Source organism: Sus scrofa, chromosome 18 (genome assembly GCF_054392235.1).
Source record: "Sus scrofa isolate SSC_HxYL_T2T_F1_AM1 chromosome 18, Sscrofa_HxYL_maternal_Yorkshire_Landrace_v2.0, whole genome shotgun sequence".
Lineage (NCBI taxonomy): Eukaryota > Metazoa > Chordata > Mammalia > Artiodactyla > Suidae > Sus > Sus scrofa.
The window spans coordinates 55017460-55036494 of NC_139400.1; the positions used below are offsets into that span (position 1 = coordinate 55017460).

The 19035-nt window shown below is 44.7% G+C and overlaps 1 protein-coding gene across 9 annotated transcripts in view; it reads right to left on the reverse strand.

Annotated features, from left to right (window-relative positions):
• SNX10 (sorting nexin 10) overlaps positions 1–19035 on the reverse strand; it is an 81117-nt gene that overhangs the window by 6802 nt on the left and 55280 nt on the right. For 8 of the 9 annotated variants that reach the window (XM_021079049.2, XM_085005663.1, XM_085005666.1 and 5 more), the window contains 3 exons: positions 7918–8004; positions 4411–4511; positions 2878–2976 (listed from right to left, as the gene is read on the reverse strand). In XM_021079049.2, coding sequence (XP_020934708.1) covers positions 2878–2976; positions 4411–4511; positions 7918–8004 — 287 coding nt within the window. Of the gene's footprint in view, positions 1–2877; positions 2977–4410; positions 4512–4874; positions 5155–7917; positions 8005–19035 lie in introns of those variants that run through there. The other variant, XM_085005668.1, reaches the window with a different exon arrangement.

The following is a 19035-nucleotide window of genomic DNA, read 5'->3' on the forward strand; positions in this document are numbered from 1 at the left end:
AATTAGTAACCCACGGGGCCTCAGAGGACATCAAGCTGGAGTTAGGACACAATGGATGCGACACAAATCACATCCAGTTTCCCAAAGCAGAGTTAGGCTGCAGGGACAGAGGGGGTGCACCAGGGGCAATGACATGCAAGGTCGCTATTTCTACATAAATCAGACATAGCTGGAGGGCTATGCATCAGAATCTGAGAGACACAGAAAAGAGGGTGGGGTGTTCCCTTCGTGGCGCAGTGGTTAACGAATCCGACTAGGAACCATGAGGTTGCAGGTTCGATCCCTGCCCTTGCTCAGTGGGTTAAGGATCCAGCGTGGCCGTGAGCTGTGGTGTAGGCTGCAGACGTGGCTCCGATCCCGTGTTGCTGTGGCTCTGGTGTAGGCCGGCGGTGGTGTAGGCCGGCGGCTGCAGCTCTGATTCGACCCCTAGCCTGGGAACCTCCACATGCCGCGGGAGCGGCCCTAGAAAAGGCAAAAAGACAAAAAAAAAAAAAGAAAGAAAAGAGGGTGGGGAGGATCTAGAGGGGCCACGTATGCAGGGCATTTCGTTCAGGGCTGAATCCAATCATGCTCGTATTGGACTCCTTCTTCCTTCAGGTTCAAGCCGTTCAAGCCATGTAAAAGGACCAGCTTTCCATTTTAATGTGAAACTCATCAGCTGGGAGATTAATGTTCCCAGCCCCTAATGAAACAAGTAACATCACAAGAGAACTTGGGGTCTGTTTCAAGATTTGACTTCGGGATGATAATCCAGACGCAATCGTAATGAATCTAGCCAGCCCCTGATATGTATGTAGTTGCTTTCCCACTAGAATGGAAGCTTCAGGAGAACCAGGAGCTTTGTATGTCCATTTTTGCGCAGTTCTACCTCCCCAGGACCCAGCCTGGTCCAAAGCAGTCCCATTTAATAAAAAGGTGTTCAGAGTCCTTTCCCAGCCATCATCTGAATGACGCGACTATCCGTGAGGTTGGCGGTGCATGTGTTGTACTGCCTCGCTCTTTATAGAGAACCGAGGCTCACAGGAATGAAGGGACTTTTCCAAGGTCACAGACCCAGAAAACAATCGGAAGCCAAGATTCACAGGAGTCCTGGAACTCAGTTCCTTGAGCCCCTAACCCAGGACACGTTCCATTCTGACCTCCGCATCACATTCAACCAGCAAACTGCCAAACGGCACGTCATGCAAAAAAGAACCGGGAGTAACTGAGCATAACCCCACGGCAGCCCCACGACTCTCACTCCAACATGAATTTGGTTGACCAAGTGTGCAAGCAAAAGTCACGTTCAAAAAAATGAAGTGCTTCCTGATCAAAAAAAAACACAAGCCCTGGGCCTCACCAAACACAGAGACACATGCTGTCCTTTGACCTCAAATAAGGACATTTCTTTACAGAACATACGCAGCTCCCCCACGCTTACAGGGGCTGCAGGATTGACTGGCCCTGTCCAGGCCTCACTGGTGATGACCAGTCTGCAGCTTCCCTGAGCCGTCTCTGGGGTGACAGGCCACTCTGCAAACCTAGCTGCGGGGACCACATCTTAAGGGACAGGCCATCAGCCACCTGGGTCTCATAAGACAATTAAAATCAAAGCTATTCTCCAAGGGAAAGGGCAGGGCAAACCCGGCCAGGTCTTTGTTCTGGCGTGCCAGTGACAGCCCTGAGGCCACCACGGGGAGGTTTCCTGAGAGGTGGCACGGTGCATTGGTGCTTCTCGTCTCTGGTCATTTTTACCCTTTCCGCCTTCTTTTCCTTTTCCTGCCCTCCCTCAACTCACAGTCAGGGATGTTTCCACTCGTCTCCATGACCCCTTCAGAGGAAAGGCATGATGCCATCTAAGAGCAGTAAGCACTCGTGTTCACATGCATACATAACAATAGCCAAACCCTTTTGAGTGAGCCATATGCGGAGAGGGCGGTATATTATTTCAGGCTAGATCTAAGGTACCGTGTAGTAAACTCTATACAATAGGAAGATAGAAAAATGAGCTCAACGCTACTTCATGTCTAAGTGTATTAAAATAACCGGCCAATACTTGGCTACCACTCATGATATGTCAGTCTGAGTGCGTGACATTCGTTAACTCATTTAATCCTCTCTACAGCCTTATGAAGTAGATGCTATTACTATCCCCATTGTATAGAGATGGGAAAACACGGGCACAGAGGAGGTAAAAGACTTGCCCAAGCCCCAGCCCCTAAGCAGCAGAACCAAGATTTAAACCCAGGCCGTCTGGCTTCAGAGGCGTGTGCAAACCAGAGTACTGTCCCATGGGATGGGTATTCCAGCATTCCAGAGTGGAGAAAAAAGAGGAATCAGAGCAGCGTGAATTCAAGTCACTTTAACTGCACCAACCATCACCAAGTACTCCAGAGTTATTAACCCACCGGGACTATTCCAACACCAATAAATACGCTCTTATAAACATTCTCTCCAAAGAGCAGCACTAAACGATTCATTTAGAGGAGCCCAGAAGGGTATTAGCAGCCCATTGTAGAGCTAATTTTGGTCAATCCTAAATGTTGTAAATAAAGGGAGTTTTTAAAAAGTGCCTTTTTAATAAGGCACATTTGTTTCCCGGCAAATTTTACTTTTGTCAGCTAAACTCCCAAGCAATTTGACTCTGCTTTATAGCCTAAGGGAGCATATATTTATTGTTCTCTTTTTGGAAGGTCTGGTCCCAAATATGCATCATAGGATGTGAGCCACAAGATGGCGCTCTAATACAGGAAATGAACTACTGAGCTTCGCCCTGCAGCAGTTATTAGCCTTTCAGCAGGGCTAACATTCTCCCCCACTGGCTCATAGGACACTCGACTCTTGCAAAGCACTTTGCTCACATCTCCTGTCCCGTCACAAGAGTTTCTGCACACTTACTTTCTGAGGAAATCTTCCAAACCCTGACGGCGCTGATCTACGTGCTGGCGATTATTCATGTTGAAAAACAGGTTTTTAGATGGAAGTTCTGGCAGTTGTCTTATGAGAAAGAAAAAAAATTTTTTTAATCATCAAATCAAGGCGGTTTAGTTACAGAAACCCTCCAAAATGAAAGTAAATTATGCATAATTATCACACAACTATTATATAGTATTATATATATTACATGGTTATGTTATATAAATAATAAGGGTATGAAAAAAATCAATGTAAAGAAAAAGCATTTTTAAACATTTTTGAGGTCTTACATGGTCAATGCTCTATAAAAGTTAGTATAATTCAAGTGCTAAATTTAGGATTCAGATTCAGTAGCCAAAAACCTAACCAAACCATCGTACATTCTCCTATGATGTAATCAAGGAGAAAGCCTACAGGAGTTCCCATTGTGGCGCAGCAGAAACGCATCTGACTAGTATCCATGAGGATTCGGGTTCCATCCCCGCCTTGCTCAGTGGGCTGGGGATCCAGTGTTGCTGCGGCTGTGGTACTACAGGCTGACAGCTGTAGCTCCGATTTGACCCCCAGCCTAGGAACCTATACCATGGTATATACCATGGGTGCGGCCCTAAAAAGCAAAAATAAATTAATAAATAAAAGAAGAAAGCCTTTAAAATCCTTCATATTTAGATATCTTAATACATTTCAATTTTTTAATGGTAGTTGATTTACAAAATTGTGTTAGTTTCAGGTATTTTTCAGATTCTTTTCTATTTTAGGTTATTATAAATACTGAACATAGTTCCCCATACTATACAGAAAATCTTTTTTTAAATACTGACTATAATAATCAAGACTCCTTGGAGTTCCCGTCATGCCTCAGTGGTTAATGAATCTGACTAGGAACCATGAGGTTGCAGGTTTGATCCCTGGCCCAGCATTGCCATGAGCTGTGGTATAGGCCGCATACGTGGCTCAGATCCTGCATTGCTGTGGCTCTGGCGTAGGCCAGTGGCCACAGCTCCGATTAGACCCCCTAGCCTGGGAACCTCCATATGCTGTGGGTGAGGCCCTAGAAAAGAAAGAAGAAAAAAAAAAAAAAAGACTCCTCAATATAAGTGAAGTAAGTCACAAAGAGAAAGACAAATACCCTATGTTATCACTTATATCTGGAATCTAACATATGGCACAAATGAACCTTTCCACAGAAAAGAAAATCACGGACTTGGAGAGCAGGTTGCAAAGGGAGAGGGAGAGGGAGTGGGATGGACTGGGAGTTTGGGGTTCATAGATGCAAACTATTGCCTCTGGAATGGATAAGCAATGAGATCCTGCTGTATAGCACTGGGAACTATATCTGGTCACTTATGACAGAGCATGATCATGTGAGAAAAAAGAATGTATGTGTATGTGTGACTGGGTCACCTTGCTGTACAGTAGAAAATTGACAGAACACTGTAAATCAGCTATAATGGAAAAAAATAAAAATCATTAAAAAAAGAAAAGACTCTTCGATATGCTCTTTCAATCACTTACACCAGCAATGCATTACTCTGGAGCCTCTGCCTCAGCCACACAAATTCTCTATATCTTCTTCTCACACAAGACGTCTTCATTGTAAAACACATGCTATTGGTCTGTTTAAAGAAAACAAAGAAATATAAGCCTCACTTGGGGGGGGGGGAATGCTTTTCTTATATCCGTAACCCAGTATATGCCCCAATATTTGCCTAAAGTAGGATTTTAAAAACCAAAAACACATGTGCACTTACGCCAGACTCAAATCCTGCACATAACGCACCCACACAGCACCCTGAAGACAGCTGGGGTGACACGAGTGAGCAGTGCTGACCCTGGAGAAGGCAGACCCCGCCCCTCCCTGAGTCCTGAAGTAGCTTCCTGCTCACTGCTCAGCCCTCCCGTCAGAGACAAGTCATAAGACAAATCTTGAAAATGATCAAAAGAGCTGGGGATCATCATCCGCTGCATCTCGACCCTACCCGTCCCTCCGTAGAGAAGCCTTTAGGCGTCAGAGATGCGATGCGCGTGGCCCCTAACGTGACATCACAGACGCCGTCGAGTCCTTGGTGTGGCCATCACCACCGATCGCACACATCACCCCGAACCCCGAACTCCCCGTGCAACAAGAGACCAGCCTCTCCCTTCTCGGCGAGACACGCGAGGGTGGAAAAAGAGGCGTGTGGCGCACGGCCCATTTCTTGGGACCCCCCAAGCTCCGGCTCCGCCGAGGCAAGTCGCCTGAACTCCAGCTCCCGGAGTGACAGAGGGCGATGAAACAGCAGCACCCCCATTCCACAGGGTGGCTGTCAGGTTTGATAACAAGGGTGTGGCACACGTTCTCTCTTAATATTATTATCAGCTACTAGGCGTGGGTGTCCTTCCCGCTCCCTCAGGGCAGACTTGGAAAAAGCCACCCTGAATCCCCACCTGAAGCAACACAGCGACGCTGCTCCTTTGCATGAACACGAGGCTGGTAAATACGTGTATTTCTCCTTCGTGTAACATGAGAGGGAGAGGCTGGTCTCTTGCGGCGCAGGGGGTCCAGGGTTCGGGGGGACGCGTGGGGATGGCTTTGTGTGACATGAGGCGTGTTCGTCTACTGGTTTCGCCTAAGAAGATCTCTATTTCGCCTATTTATATCAAAATCCTATTTCTAAATCTTCATGCTGACAAATGAGCATTTTTTTTTTTTTTGCCCCCAAGATTTATATTATTTCAAAAACTGTTACTATTCCACTACTTCATTAGGCCGCCGGCAGCCGTCTGCCGTGGGAAGGGTCAGTGCTGACGCGCATCCGTTCCTATAACCACTCCTGTGACGTGCACCGCACGGTTCCTCACATTCCTGAACTTTCCAAAATTCGACAAAACCTCAGGATGCAGGGAGGTTAAGAGACTTGCCCCCAAAGCAGTTATTGGCCTAAATCCCATCACGGATGATACGGCTGCAAAACATGCCCGGCTGGCGCTGGTGGCACAAAAACAGTGTGTGTGTGGATTTCCAGGCACACCAGGGCCTCCTTCTAATGTGCCCCTTGGGGACTCAGACACAGGCCGTTTATACCAGAATTCCTGTCCTAACGAGGCCCAGGCGGGTGTCCTCTGAGTGCTCTCTCCCCAGAGAGGAGCAGGCCGCTGCAGGGACTCCCGCATCTCAGGCACAGAGAGGCTCCAGCCCAACGTCCTTCCACGTCTCCGCCCAGAGTCACCACGGACGTCAATGACTGCACGGGACGAAGACCTGCACCAAGTCCGCCGTGCGCGGGACAAGCTCAGGGGAGTGTATTCGAAGGACGACCCACCCCTACCGCTCGCTGGTTTAAAATTCCCAGTAAACGCTAAGCCTTCAGAGTCGCCTGGTATCACATCCCTCGAGACTAATTTAGCCGGGTTCAGCACCAGCTTCTCCACCTGCAAAGCCCTATGGGTACAGCATCTCCATGAGGCCGTCTAGAACTCTCCAGCCTCCCCACGCATTCCTCACCATAGGACAACAGGTGGAAGGCTCTTTAGGATGAGATCACTAATTTACTAAGTTCCTCTAAATCTAATTGCTTCTTTCAACCATCTACCAAGCCAAGAACATTTATTTACTGTCAATTTATTAGCACTCCAAAGAAACGCCAGAGTACCAGCAAATACTCTTTGTGGAACCCATCATTTCTGGCTCTCAGTGGACATTTCTGAATTCACACCGTGTTATTTATGTAGAAGAGAAGGATCTATACTTTCATTAACTCCCCGAGGACAATTAAATTTCATGCCTATTACAAAGTGTGTCATAAGGAGCCACACATTTTTTAGAGGGAGTAAAGGGCAGTTAATGAATTTTATCTTCACATGCTTAGTCTTATACACTCACATTACTGTCCACACAGAACATGCATATCTGGTGTGACCTTACGAGCAAAGCCAGATCAAAACACAAGGTGTACCCTGGCAATGGCCTTCGACACAATCATCAACAAAGCAGTTCTGAGTTTTCACTCTATTTGCTAAACTGGGGAACTTTGAAAGAAAAGAGGGAAGAAAGGAGAAAAGGGAAGTTCTGTGGCTGGTATCTGGGTGGCCAATATACTAATTTAGCCATTAACAGTGGGAAGACTAAAGGATGGTTAAAGGGCCTCTCACTTGTGCTACATGAGAACAGGTAAAATCTGAGCCCATTTCTGGGCTCTCATGAGTAAGTCCGGACTACGTCAGAATGGACAACCTTCATGATCAAAGGCTAATAAACCATACAGAGCCTGTGGCCAAACCTGCCATTTGTCTTTACAAATAAATGTATGCTGGGACGCAGTTATACTCATCCATTTATGTATTGTTTATGGCTGTTTTCACTCGACGACAGTATAACTGAGTTGTTTGGAGAGAGTCCACATGGCCCACAAAACCGAAGGTATTTACCAGCTGGCCCTTTACAGAAGACGACTGCGGACCCTTATTCAAGATAATCTCAGGAGGCCACATGCCACCAGACACTGTTCAAGTGATTATGATACAGCATTATTTCCACATAGAGTAAATCATTTGCAGTTATTTACTTATTGTAATTACTCAGAACCTAGACGAAGGCAAAATAACTGCACATATTCACTTCCTACTGCTTGTTCGGCATATAAAACACTGCACGTCTCTCTTCCAAAGAACTCTACCTCCTCTCAAAACCTAAGATTTATCAGGCAATATAGTCTCCAGAAATATGCTATAACAGATCATAAAGACAGACCATTAATGAGCTATAAAAACTCTTTGTGAATTTTAGATGTATTCACATCTTCATACACGAAGGCAATAAACATTAAAGCATTAATATTAACAAAGGTACAATAAGGAATTCAAAGAAGTTCATTTTTTTAACTTAAGAGCCATCGAACTACTTCAGTTAAGTGACAAGCAGTGTGATCGTTCAAATTCAGTTCTTTGAATTAGAAAAAAATTTTAGAAATGTCTATCATAGTATCGCATCAAACGTACCTAAGAATTACAATGATTTCCATGAATTATTAATGGCATACTTACATGAATACATATCTCATAGTCAATATAAGAATGCCAGAAGTCCTCCTTCTGAATCCTAGGGTCTCGAACCCAGACACTTACAAATTCCTGTAAGGGCATCACAAAGAAATGTGTTTCAGGATCACAAACGGAGCTAGGAAAAGCTGAGAGAAATGGCTGGCAAGACCAAAACTGAAAAGACCTTTAACCAACGCGGCTGTACTCTTAAAAAAAAAAAAAAAACAAGAAGTAAAGTTAATGAATCAAGCACCACAGGAAGTCCAACACTGTTGCCACAAATGGAATTTTTACAACAAGGCAAAAGGGAACGGGGTGCCCTTCGGGATGGTTTCATAGGTGAGATGGGAAGATAACGAGAAAGGTGACTCCCAAACGGATTTTAACTTTTTGTGTTTTTCATTTTTAATTATGAAAAATAGGTTCACATTTTCCCCAAGTTTTAAAAGCAGTCACTTCTTCCTTTCTTCGCGTCTCTGAGTTAAAATTATAGGCCCTGCCTGATAAATCACTGGCTAGAACACAAACCACCGAGACTGGCAAAGGTCCTGTGACAAGCAGCGCTGAGAGCTGAAAGGACTTGTACGTGCACCCGGCCTCCTGAGACGAACTCGGCTCTAGAAAGACGAGCACCTTTGACACTCTTTTCTAGTTGGAAATATACTTTCCTTTGCAGTAAAGCGTTTCAGCTTCACAGCAACCTCATGATAGAGGTAAAAGAGAAGTTAAGAAAAAATGCACAGGAGGAGTTCCCCTTGTGGCTCAGAGGGTTAAGAACCCAACTGGTATCCAGAAGGATGCAGGTTTGATGCCTGGGCTTGCTCAGTGGTTAAAGGATCTGGCATTGTCGCAAGCTGTGGTGTGGGTCACAGAGACAGCTTGGATCTGGAGTTGCTGTGGCTGTGGTGTAGGCTGGCGGCGAAGGCTCCAATTCGACCCCTAGCCTAGGAACCTCCATATACTGTGGGTATGGCCCTAAAGAGACAAAAAAAAAAAAAAAAAAAAAAAAAAAACCGACCCAGTAGATCATGTTGTTCCTTTTTAGAGATAATAAGAACAGGAAATAGGGGTAAAATTTAAAACACAATACTTTAAAAACATGCTCTTCACTAAGTTAGCTTAGTTTTAACATAGGAAAAGGTACAACAAAAATAGTTCTGTTTGGCACAACAAACTTTAAAAGTATCATTTATTCACTTGGTGATTATAACTCTGTTAACTGAATTTCATTTTAAATATTTTAATTTTTTATTGGGGGGAAGCTTCACGGCTGAAATTTTAGACATTTCTTACTGCTTTGTTTTGACACATCCGAGAAGTAGGCCATCAATGCTCTAGGGCAGAAGGGGAAGAAAGGTTATGGGGTTTTCTGGACAGAACGCCTCCATTCTGTTATGCAGATAATAAAATATTTCAGAACAGAGGACTAAGAGAAAAGGAGAAAAGTCATCCACATTCCTTTAAATAGCTTTTGCCACCTACCAAGTCTCACCTTCTAAGGTGACACTTGGTTCTCGCACTAGAGACTTCTGTTCCACTGCCTGCCTGCCTGCCCTCGGTACATATCCAGGCATTATGACTTAATGTTTCAAAGAGACTTATTTTAAAATCTTTTCATTGTGTATTTTTAAAGTCACAGAGAAGACAGACAATAAAAACAAGACAACAATATAGCAATGCTCTAAATGTTTTGGCCATTATTTCCTAAAAGCACATTCTAAATTATAAGAGGGGAGTTCTCATTGTAGCTCAGTAGGTTAAGAACCTGACTAGTAACCATGAGGATGCGGGTTCCATCCCTGGCCTCACTCAGTGGGTTGAGGATCCGGCACTGCCTCGAGGTGTGGCGTAGGGCGCAGATGTGGCTCAGATCTGGCACTGCTGTGCTGCAGGCAGGCAGCTGCAGCTCTGATTCGACCCCTAGCCTAGGAACTTCCATACGCCACAGGTGTGGCCCTGAAAATAAATAAATAGGTAAATATATAAATAAATAAGGGGGTTATAAAAACAATTGTTAATTAGAACCCTTCATTGCATATAATGTGATTGGGTCAGGATAGAGTAGATCCTGCCTAGAAATGGAATGAAACAGAACCCAGGCCTCCTGCCCTTAGTACACATTTCACCTCGGTCTCTTGCGGGGGGTGGGGGTGGGGGGTACCTCATTTTCTGGGAATGCTTTTCATACACCCATAGAAGGACAAATTAGGGAGAGGAGAGAAGACCAGAGTCCAGGGTAGACCCTATCGAACACCCCTGGTGCCCCTCCACACTCAGGGCCTGGCAGAACGCTGACGAGGGCTGACAAGGTCATGCTGCCCCCGTCGAGCCAGCTGAAGGGAGAGGCTGCTAGTCATCAGGTCACATGTAAGCCACACTCCCTCACAGGGTGTTGGCAGCTCCACTTTTCCACTGGGGAGGCAGACGTTCTTGAAGATCCCACAAGGGAGATTAAATATTTCCACAGCTCCACGTTCCATATCCACAGCAAAAGACATGCACCTGTTACCGAAACAGCAGACCTTCGCCCAGGTTAAACCAAAAGGAAGAGACAAAAAACACACTTGCCAAGGTGCTGCAAAGCTGTCATTAAAAAAAGAGAGAGAGACAGACAGACAGAAAAGACACTCCTGGACATGGAGAACAGACTTGTGGCTGTCAATGGGGAGGGAGTGGGGTAGACTGGGAGTCTGGGGTTACAGATGCAAACTATGCATTTGGAGTGGATAAGCAATGAGATCCTGCTGTGTAGCACAGACAACTGTATCTTGTGATGGAACATGATGGAGGATAATGTGAGAAAAAGAATATGTGTGTATGTGTGTGTGTGTGTGTATATATATATATATAAACTGGGTTAGCAGAAATTGACAGAACAGTGCAAATAAACTATAATAAAAATTTTTAATTAAAATATAACCCCACCTCGAACTTAAAACAGGGTTTCTAAACTAAAATTATAAAGTCCACAGTTACTACAGCATCACAGACCCCTTGACCACTCAACATAGTATTAATCGATGATGGCAGCAATGACAAATGGTTCTCAAAAAAAAAAAAAAATCAGAACTCCCTGCCCCCATCTGTTCGCTATTGCCCAACTACTAACATAGGAACATTGAGTAACACGTCCCTTTTCATAGACAGAGGACTGGATTTATGATCACAAGACCAGGGGTGAATTCTTGCTGACCTACTTCCTAAATTATGAACTTATTCACTGAGCCTGTTTCTATACCAGGAAAATAGAAATGATGCCTGTCCAACCTTGCTCAGCTGTTCACTGGGAGGACTGAATTCTCACCTACCTGTGAAAGCACCGGGAAAATTTTCATTAAGTGCTACATGAATGTCAGGTATCATTACACAGAAAAGAAAACGCTTATAATAAAATGCACAGCACAGAGGGCTTCCCACAGACACTGGCGATAAGCAAGTCAGAAAAACTAAAGCAGCTGCATATCTTTTTTTTTTTTTTCTTGCTTTTTAGGGCTGAACTTGAGGCATATGGAAGTTCCCAGGCTAGGGGTGGAATTGGAGCTACAGCTGCTGGCCTACACCACAGCTTATGGCAATACCGGATCCTTAACCCACTGAGTGAGGCCAGGGATCGAACACGCATCCTCATGGATCCTAGTCAGGTTCTTTTAACTGCTGAGGGACAAAGGGAACTCCCTGCATATCTTTTTTAAGTACAAACATATTGGTTTAAGAACCCAGCAGCAAACACTCTAACACCGAATAGCCTAAGGATTTCACAGAACTTGCTTGGAGGAGGGCCCCTCATGATATTTGTTAAAGGAATGGACAGCATAATGACAAATTACAGTAAAGGATCTATTTTCCTCGTCTCAATGGGTTGGGATTCTCAGATTCTACCGTTATTATTACTCATTTCCTCTCATCTTTACGTGCATATTCTAAAGCCATGCTGGGGAAGAAAAGTCTTCTAAGAACACAGCAATACAGTTCAAATGCTCGCTCAAAATGAACTATGGTGCTAACACTCCAAATAGGTTTTCAATCCTGAAAATCTTTAACTTGGTTAGACTGTTAAATGATGACCTTTCTTCCTTCTCATCCCCTTAAATGTGGCCGTGGCTCTGTGCACCAGCCCAGGCCGAGGTTCTTCACACCCTGATATGATTCCAGGATGACCTCATGCAAACATATGGTTTCAAGCGCTCAGCATGAGCTCATGAGTCTCTCTCCATTCCAGCCCAGGCATCTCCCCGCACAGCCAGCCTCCAGAGACAGCTCACTTGGAAGTCCCACAAGACACAGAGTCCACACTCTCCCCACACCATCCTTCTCCCCATCTCATCCTCCGCAACCCCTGCCAAAAACCCAGAGACCCCAACTTCTCTCTGTGACTCACTGACCACGACCTCCAGAAGCACCGTCCTTCCAACCACCCACAACTCTGTTCCCTCTGCGAGTGCCCTGCCCCCAGGACTAGCCCAACAGGGCTGCTAATTGGCCTCTGGGCCCGCATCCAACTCATCCCCCAACAAAAACAAGAATGGTTCCAAAGCACACCTCTGATGATATCATCTTCCTGCTGAAAATCCTACAAAAGCTGCCCCATAACCTTCGAGATCAAGTTCACACCCTGTAACGAGCACAACAGAGCCTTTCGTGAATGTCGCGCATCTCCAAAGGCTGAGCTTAGGTCCCATCCACAGCAGGCCACTTCACACCTGCACACCTTTGAACGTGCTGTTCTCTCCGCCTGGACCACTGTCCTCACCCCCCTTTCTGCTTTTTTCGTCGTCATCATCATTGTCGTCGTCATCCTGTTCTTTCTTTTATTTTCTGCTAACTCCAACCCGTTTTCAACTCAGTCTCCAGAATGCAACTCAGTCTCCAGAAATCCTTCTGGAATCCGTCTGGAAACCCTCAGATTCCCCCAGTCTGATTAATCTGACGCTCCTCCGAGACCCTGATGCCACTGGGAAGACCCCGGGCCTCCTTCCCACCACTGAGTCTTACTGCACTGTCATTACCTGTAGGCCTCCTCTAGAGACGCTAAGCTCCTTCGGGGTAACCTGGGCTGTCTGTTATGACTTGAATGCCTGGTCCATCCAGTGCAGTCCAATAATACCACTTAATCAATAAATGAATGCCTGGAGGAGTAAATGAACCAACTTCAGGGCCAAAAAAGAAAAAAAAAAGACGAGATCAAACTTCAATGGAAATAAAAACCTCATCCACTTGGGTTCTTAGACTCCATGAATTAATGATAAGTTATTTAGCAGCTGGTCTCAAGTTTATCTTAATTTAGCAAACCCCTTCCTCTAAGGGTGTGCCAATTAACAGCATAAGCCTACAGGAGCAATGTTTTAGATCTATGAGAACCAACTGTTTTCAAGCACCCTGAAGAACTCCAGAAGCACCTATTTACATAGAAATAATTGAAAATCCTTCTGAGGCCTGCAATAACTTGAGAGCCCTAAGACGTGTACCAGACCACAATTTGTTTGCCTAGTTGGAGTTAAAATATGTACTCGCAAGTAATAAAAGTACATTTATTTTAAAATATTCTATAATTCAGATGGGCCTTCCCTCTCCCACCCTGCAATTAGTAGGAATTAGTGAAGTTTCGCGATACTTCCAGCTACAAACAGCAACCCAGGAAGCCAAGGTTCACCTACAATCTCTTAATTAGACACATCCCTCATGACTCGGCCCACCATCCCTCAAAGGAATGCTGACAGCCTGTCGGCCACAAAGGACAGCTCCCAGTTCCATACGTAGAATCATATGGATTTCCTATGAAAATGGCTTCAGCAGCAGCAGTTAGTCAATTTAATAACCTTATTAAACACTTTAATGACTTCTTGGGCCTAATGACTGTATCTCGTACCAAGGAAGAAGCCAGGCAGAGGAGAATTAAAAATTTAAGCTAACTGATCCCTACTGTTCTCCATGCTGAAAACAGGCTTCTAAAGAGAGACAGCTGCGCTCTTCGAAAAGCTAATTCTTACGTTGTCTTATTATAATCACCCTTTGATTCCAACGCACCCCATTCCTTCCCTGAGTCCCGCTTCGGCTTCAACCTTTATCCATTTACCTCACGTTTTTCCCCCCTCAGCCCTGATAGGAGATGAAATTAATAAAAATAAGTGTACTGAACAAGGCATGCACATGTGCCGGGCACGTGAGAAGGGTTTTACACATGCTTTCCTTTAATCTTCATAAGAATCCTAAGAGGTCAATAATAGTAGCCTATTCAATAATAGGAATCATCCCACATTACAGATAAGAAAACTAAGGCTTCTAAAGCTTAAGCAACTGGCCCAATGTCAAATGGCCAATAGGCTGAGCTAGTCTCGAGTTCTGATCTGCCTTGCCTGTGTGCTCAAACAGGTTCTATCTGGTGATTCTTTTAGCAATAATACATCTCCGATTTCACTCTCTTTCCAATTTCACTCTAAGTGCACTCTTTTGGAGGGGGAAAATTATCTTCTTTGCTATTAGCTAAAAAAATCAGTTCCAACAACATGTTCTTCTGAAACTCTCAAAGGCCTCTCAAAGGCCTTGTGTTTCATTCTTATATTACTGGCACCAAGCAGAGTATTGACACTCATTACTAAGTGCTCATGAGATGTCTGGGAATTAATTAACAAATTGATTATAAAGAAGTTTCAAAAACAAAGGATGTACAAGTTCTGTATGCTGAAAATTGTAAGATGTAGCTGAAAGAAATCAAAGAGGCATATACTGCTTTGCATATGTCTATGTAAGTATATTCTATACTGTGTTCACATATGGGAAGACTCAGCACAGTAAAGAGAGAAATTCTCCCCAAATTGACCTATAGATTTAATTCAATTCTCATCAAAATCCCAGCAAGTTTTGTTTTGTTTTTTTTTTTTTTTTTTTTTTGTCTTTTTGCCATTTCTTGGGCCGCTCCTGTGGCATATGGAGGTTCCCGGGCTAGGGGTCCAATCGGAGCTGTAGCTGCCAGCCTACGCCAGAGCCACAGCAACGCAGGATCCGAGCCGCGTCTGTGACCTACACCACAGCTCACGGCAACGCCGGAACCTTGACCCACTGAGCAAGGGCAGGGACCGAACCCACCACCTCATGGTTCCTAGTCGGATTCGTTAACCACTGCGCCACGACGGGAACTCCCCGCAAGATTTTTTGAAGACATAGATGAGCTCACTCTAAAACTCACGTTAAGGCTTATTACACAGCTACAGTCACCGACATGGTGTGGTACAGGTGGAGGAGCTTAGATCAAGGCAACAGAAGCGAAAACCCAGAAATACACCTCTGCAAATACGCCCAACTGATTTCTGACAAGGGTGTAAAAACAATTCAATGGAGAACAGGCAGCCTTTCAACAAGTGGTTCTGGAGCAACTGGACATCCACAGGCTGGAAAATGAACTTCAACCAGAACCTTGCTCTTATATTAAACTTAACTCAAAATGGGAGTTCCTGTCATGGTGCAGCGGAAATGAATCCGACTAGGAACCATGAGGTTGTGGGTTCCATCCCTGGTCTTGCTCAGTGGGTTAAGGATCCAGCATTGCCGTGAGCTGTGGTGTGGGTGGCAGACTCGGCTCGGATCCTGCATGGCTGTGGCTCTGGCGTAGGCTGGCAGCAACAGCTCCATTAAGACCCCTAGCCTGGGAACCTCTATATGCCATGGGTGCGGCCCCCAAAAAAGAAAAAAAAGACATAAAGTTAACTCAGAATGGATTGTAGTTTGATTGATTGATTTGATTTTGCTTTTTAGGGCCGAATGCAGCATATGGAAGTTCCCAGGCTAGGAGTCGAATTGGAGCTCCAGCCAGAAGCCTACACCTCAGCAATGTGTGATCTGAGCCGTGTCTGCAGCTTGTGGCAAGGCCAGATCGAATCCACACCCTCATGCATACTAGTCAGATTCGTTCCCTCTGAGCCACAATGGGAACTCCTGGATCATAGATTTAAATGGAAACATAAAGACCTAAAGCTTTTAGAAAAAAATACAGGGGAAAATCTTTCATCCTATGATTAGACAAGGAGTCCTTAGACTTGAAACCCAAAGGACAATCCATATAAGGGCAAATACATTAGACCTCACTGAAACTGAAAACCTTTGCTCTGCTGCAGATCTTGTGAAGAACACAAATTAGAGACTGGAAGACAATATCTGCCAATCACACATCCCTCAAAGGACTTGTAACTAAAATACATAAAGGACTCTTAGGGAGTTCCCTGGTAGTCTAGTGGTAAGGGCTTGGTACTTTCACCACTGTGGTCGGGTTCAATCCCTGGTCTGGGAACTGAGAACCCATGTCAAGCCACCGCATGCTACAGCCAAAAAAAATTAAAAATTAAATTAGGTTTTTAAAAAAAGAATTTTTTTTTTAAAGCCGCACCCGCGGCACATGGAAGTTCCCAGGCTAGGGGTCAGGTTGGAGCTACAGCTGCCAGCCTACACCATAGTTCACGGCAAAGCCAGATCTTTTAACCCCCTGAGCGAGGCCAGGGATCGAACCCGGATCCTCGTGGATCTTGGCTGGGTTCATTAACTGCGGAGCCATGAAGGGAACACCTTACAAATAGAATTCTTAAGACTAACGCAAAAAAAAAAAAAAAAAAGAATTAATTTAGAAAACAGGCAAAACTCATCTTAGAGGGATTTCACTCAGGAGGACATAAAGCTGGCAAAGAAACACATGAAAAGATGTTCAACCTCATGAAACATTAGGGACTGAAAATTTAAACAGCGATATGTCCCTACATACTTATCCATTTCCAGCAATATCATCACTATTTGTCATGTTAGCCATCTTGATAGGTGTACATTAAAAACTTCTACTCTAGCTTTAATCTTCATAGTACAGTAAACGTAAGTGTTAACTGTAAAAATATTCACTCAGATTTACAAAAAGATGAATAGACAGACGCTAATAAATAAAGCAGAATCTCTAGGTGTTATTAGTATAAGTTTTTCATAGCCTTAAGGAAATTTTTCTACCACAGGAGTTTCCTTCGTGGCTTAGCAGTAACAACCTGACAGACTAGGATCCATGACAATGCGGGTTCGATCCCTGGCTTCAATAAGTGGGTGAAGAATCTGGTGTTGCTGCGGGCTGTGGTGTAGGTCGCAGACTAGGCTTAGATCCCGCGTGGCTGTAGCTCTGATTTGACCCCTAGTCTATGCCATGGGTGTGGCCCTAAAAAGCAAAGGAAGGAAGGAAGGGAGAAAATTTCTACTACAAAAATGAAAACTTGTTAGGGGTTAGGGGTTAGGGTTAGGGTTACGGTTAGGGTCTCAGGACACTTTTCTTCTTATTCCAAAGTACATACTAACTTATACGCTTATGTATTTCTACAGGAGGTTCATTCACTCATTAAAATGTACTGAGGAGTTCCCATCATAGCGGGCAGTGGTTAACGAATCCGACTAGGAACCATGAGGTTGCGGGTTCGGTCCCTGCCCTTGCTCAGTGGGTTAACGATCCGGCGTTGCCGTGAGCTGTGGTGTAGGTTGCAGACGCGGCTCGGATCCCGCGTTGCTGTGGCTCTGGCGTAGGCCGGTGGCTACAGCTCCGATTCAACCCCTAGCCTGGGAACCTCCATATGCTGCGGGAGCGGCCCAAGAAATAGCAACAATGACAACAACAACAAAGACAAAAAAAAAAAAAAAAAAAAAAAAAAAAAGAAATCAACATCAGAACCAGGCTTTCCCAGAGCAAGCCCAGAATGTCGCCATCAGTCAGCGTAAGCACATCTCAAACATGTAAATGTTAATTAAGCTTAGAGATAGCACATCCATAATAGCAGCTCACCTTCCCATCTCTCCCTGGAGGGCCCTGTGTGACAGGGTCCTCACGGTGCATGGAACGCTCCTGGGCCCACTTGGGTCTGCTCCACACAAGCTATCTCCTGCCACGGAGCTGATGGATTTATTGTCACCAAGGTGTCAATAACTGGTAATTGCCATTATATCTGACACAACGTATGTACATTTTGAAGGAGAAAAAACTCTTATCCAAAAGGTAGGAATCTCTGAAGGCAAAATTCAGCCACCATGACCCAGGAGAGCTGGAGAGCTGGGAAGACACACACACACACACACACACACACACACACACAGGAGGTTTCAGCCCACTCTTCCAGTCATATCACATGTGTAGGGCCGACCCACTTACACAAGTAAGCCCTGGGCAGAGGAACCAACCCAGTGCCGAGGAGAGGCTGGATTGTCATACTTCACTGACATTACCACATAGACGAGCTCAACGTGGCTGGAGCTAAAGGTCCTTCGCAATGAGCAAAAATCAAACTGCTCATTCTGGACTTTAGACTAGAAAAAGAACAAAAAGCCTGACTCCACAAAAGACAATGCCTGAAACTGTGTTTCTTGTCACAGCCACCTGCCTTTTCATTAGGATTCTGGGTTCTGTCTCATTAAACAGAAGAGTTGATTCAGTTGGGTCCATCTAATTATTCTTATTAAAATATGTAACCATAATATTTTAATTGTAAATTAAAGCTGCATGCATGAATGAATCTGAATTCATTTTAATTTTCCAATGGCCCAATGCCAAGGCCTTTTTATGGGGAAGATCCATCAGCTCGGATACTGCTCTCGCGGGAATTCAAACCAATGTGCAAATGGAACATGTTTAACTAACAAGGGAGCCTCTCCCTCCCTGCTCTCCTCTCTCTAGATTTATTGCAGTAATAAAGCTATTTTAACAAGAGAGACTGCAAAGGATTCCCTACCCTCTCCCCACTTAAAAAAAAATTTTTTTTTATGGAACTTCTACTCAGGTACTACCCAATAGATGTAACCAAGGTGTCAGTCCTGGCCCATGTGCATCTTGAACAAGGATGGTAACTAGATCTCAAATCATGTGCCAAATTCATGATTAATTAGCAATGTCTCCTGAGGGCACCAAGTGCAAAGTGCCCACACACGACCCCCTTGGTCTAGATCCTAGAACCAGTGATGCTGCATTCAGTCAGTCCTTATATACACAGTTAGGTGGGCCCTGAATTATTTTCCACCAAACAAACCCCAGCCTCCGGGATATATAAAGGCTCCATCAAAACCTCCTCCTTTTATAAAGGGCAATGACTACAGGGTGCTGTTAAGGTCGATGGTGAGATA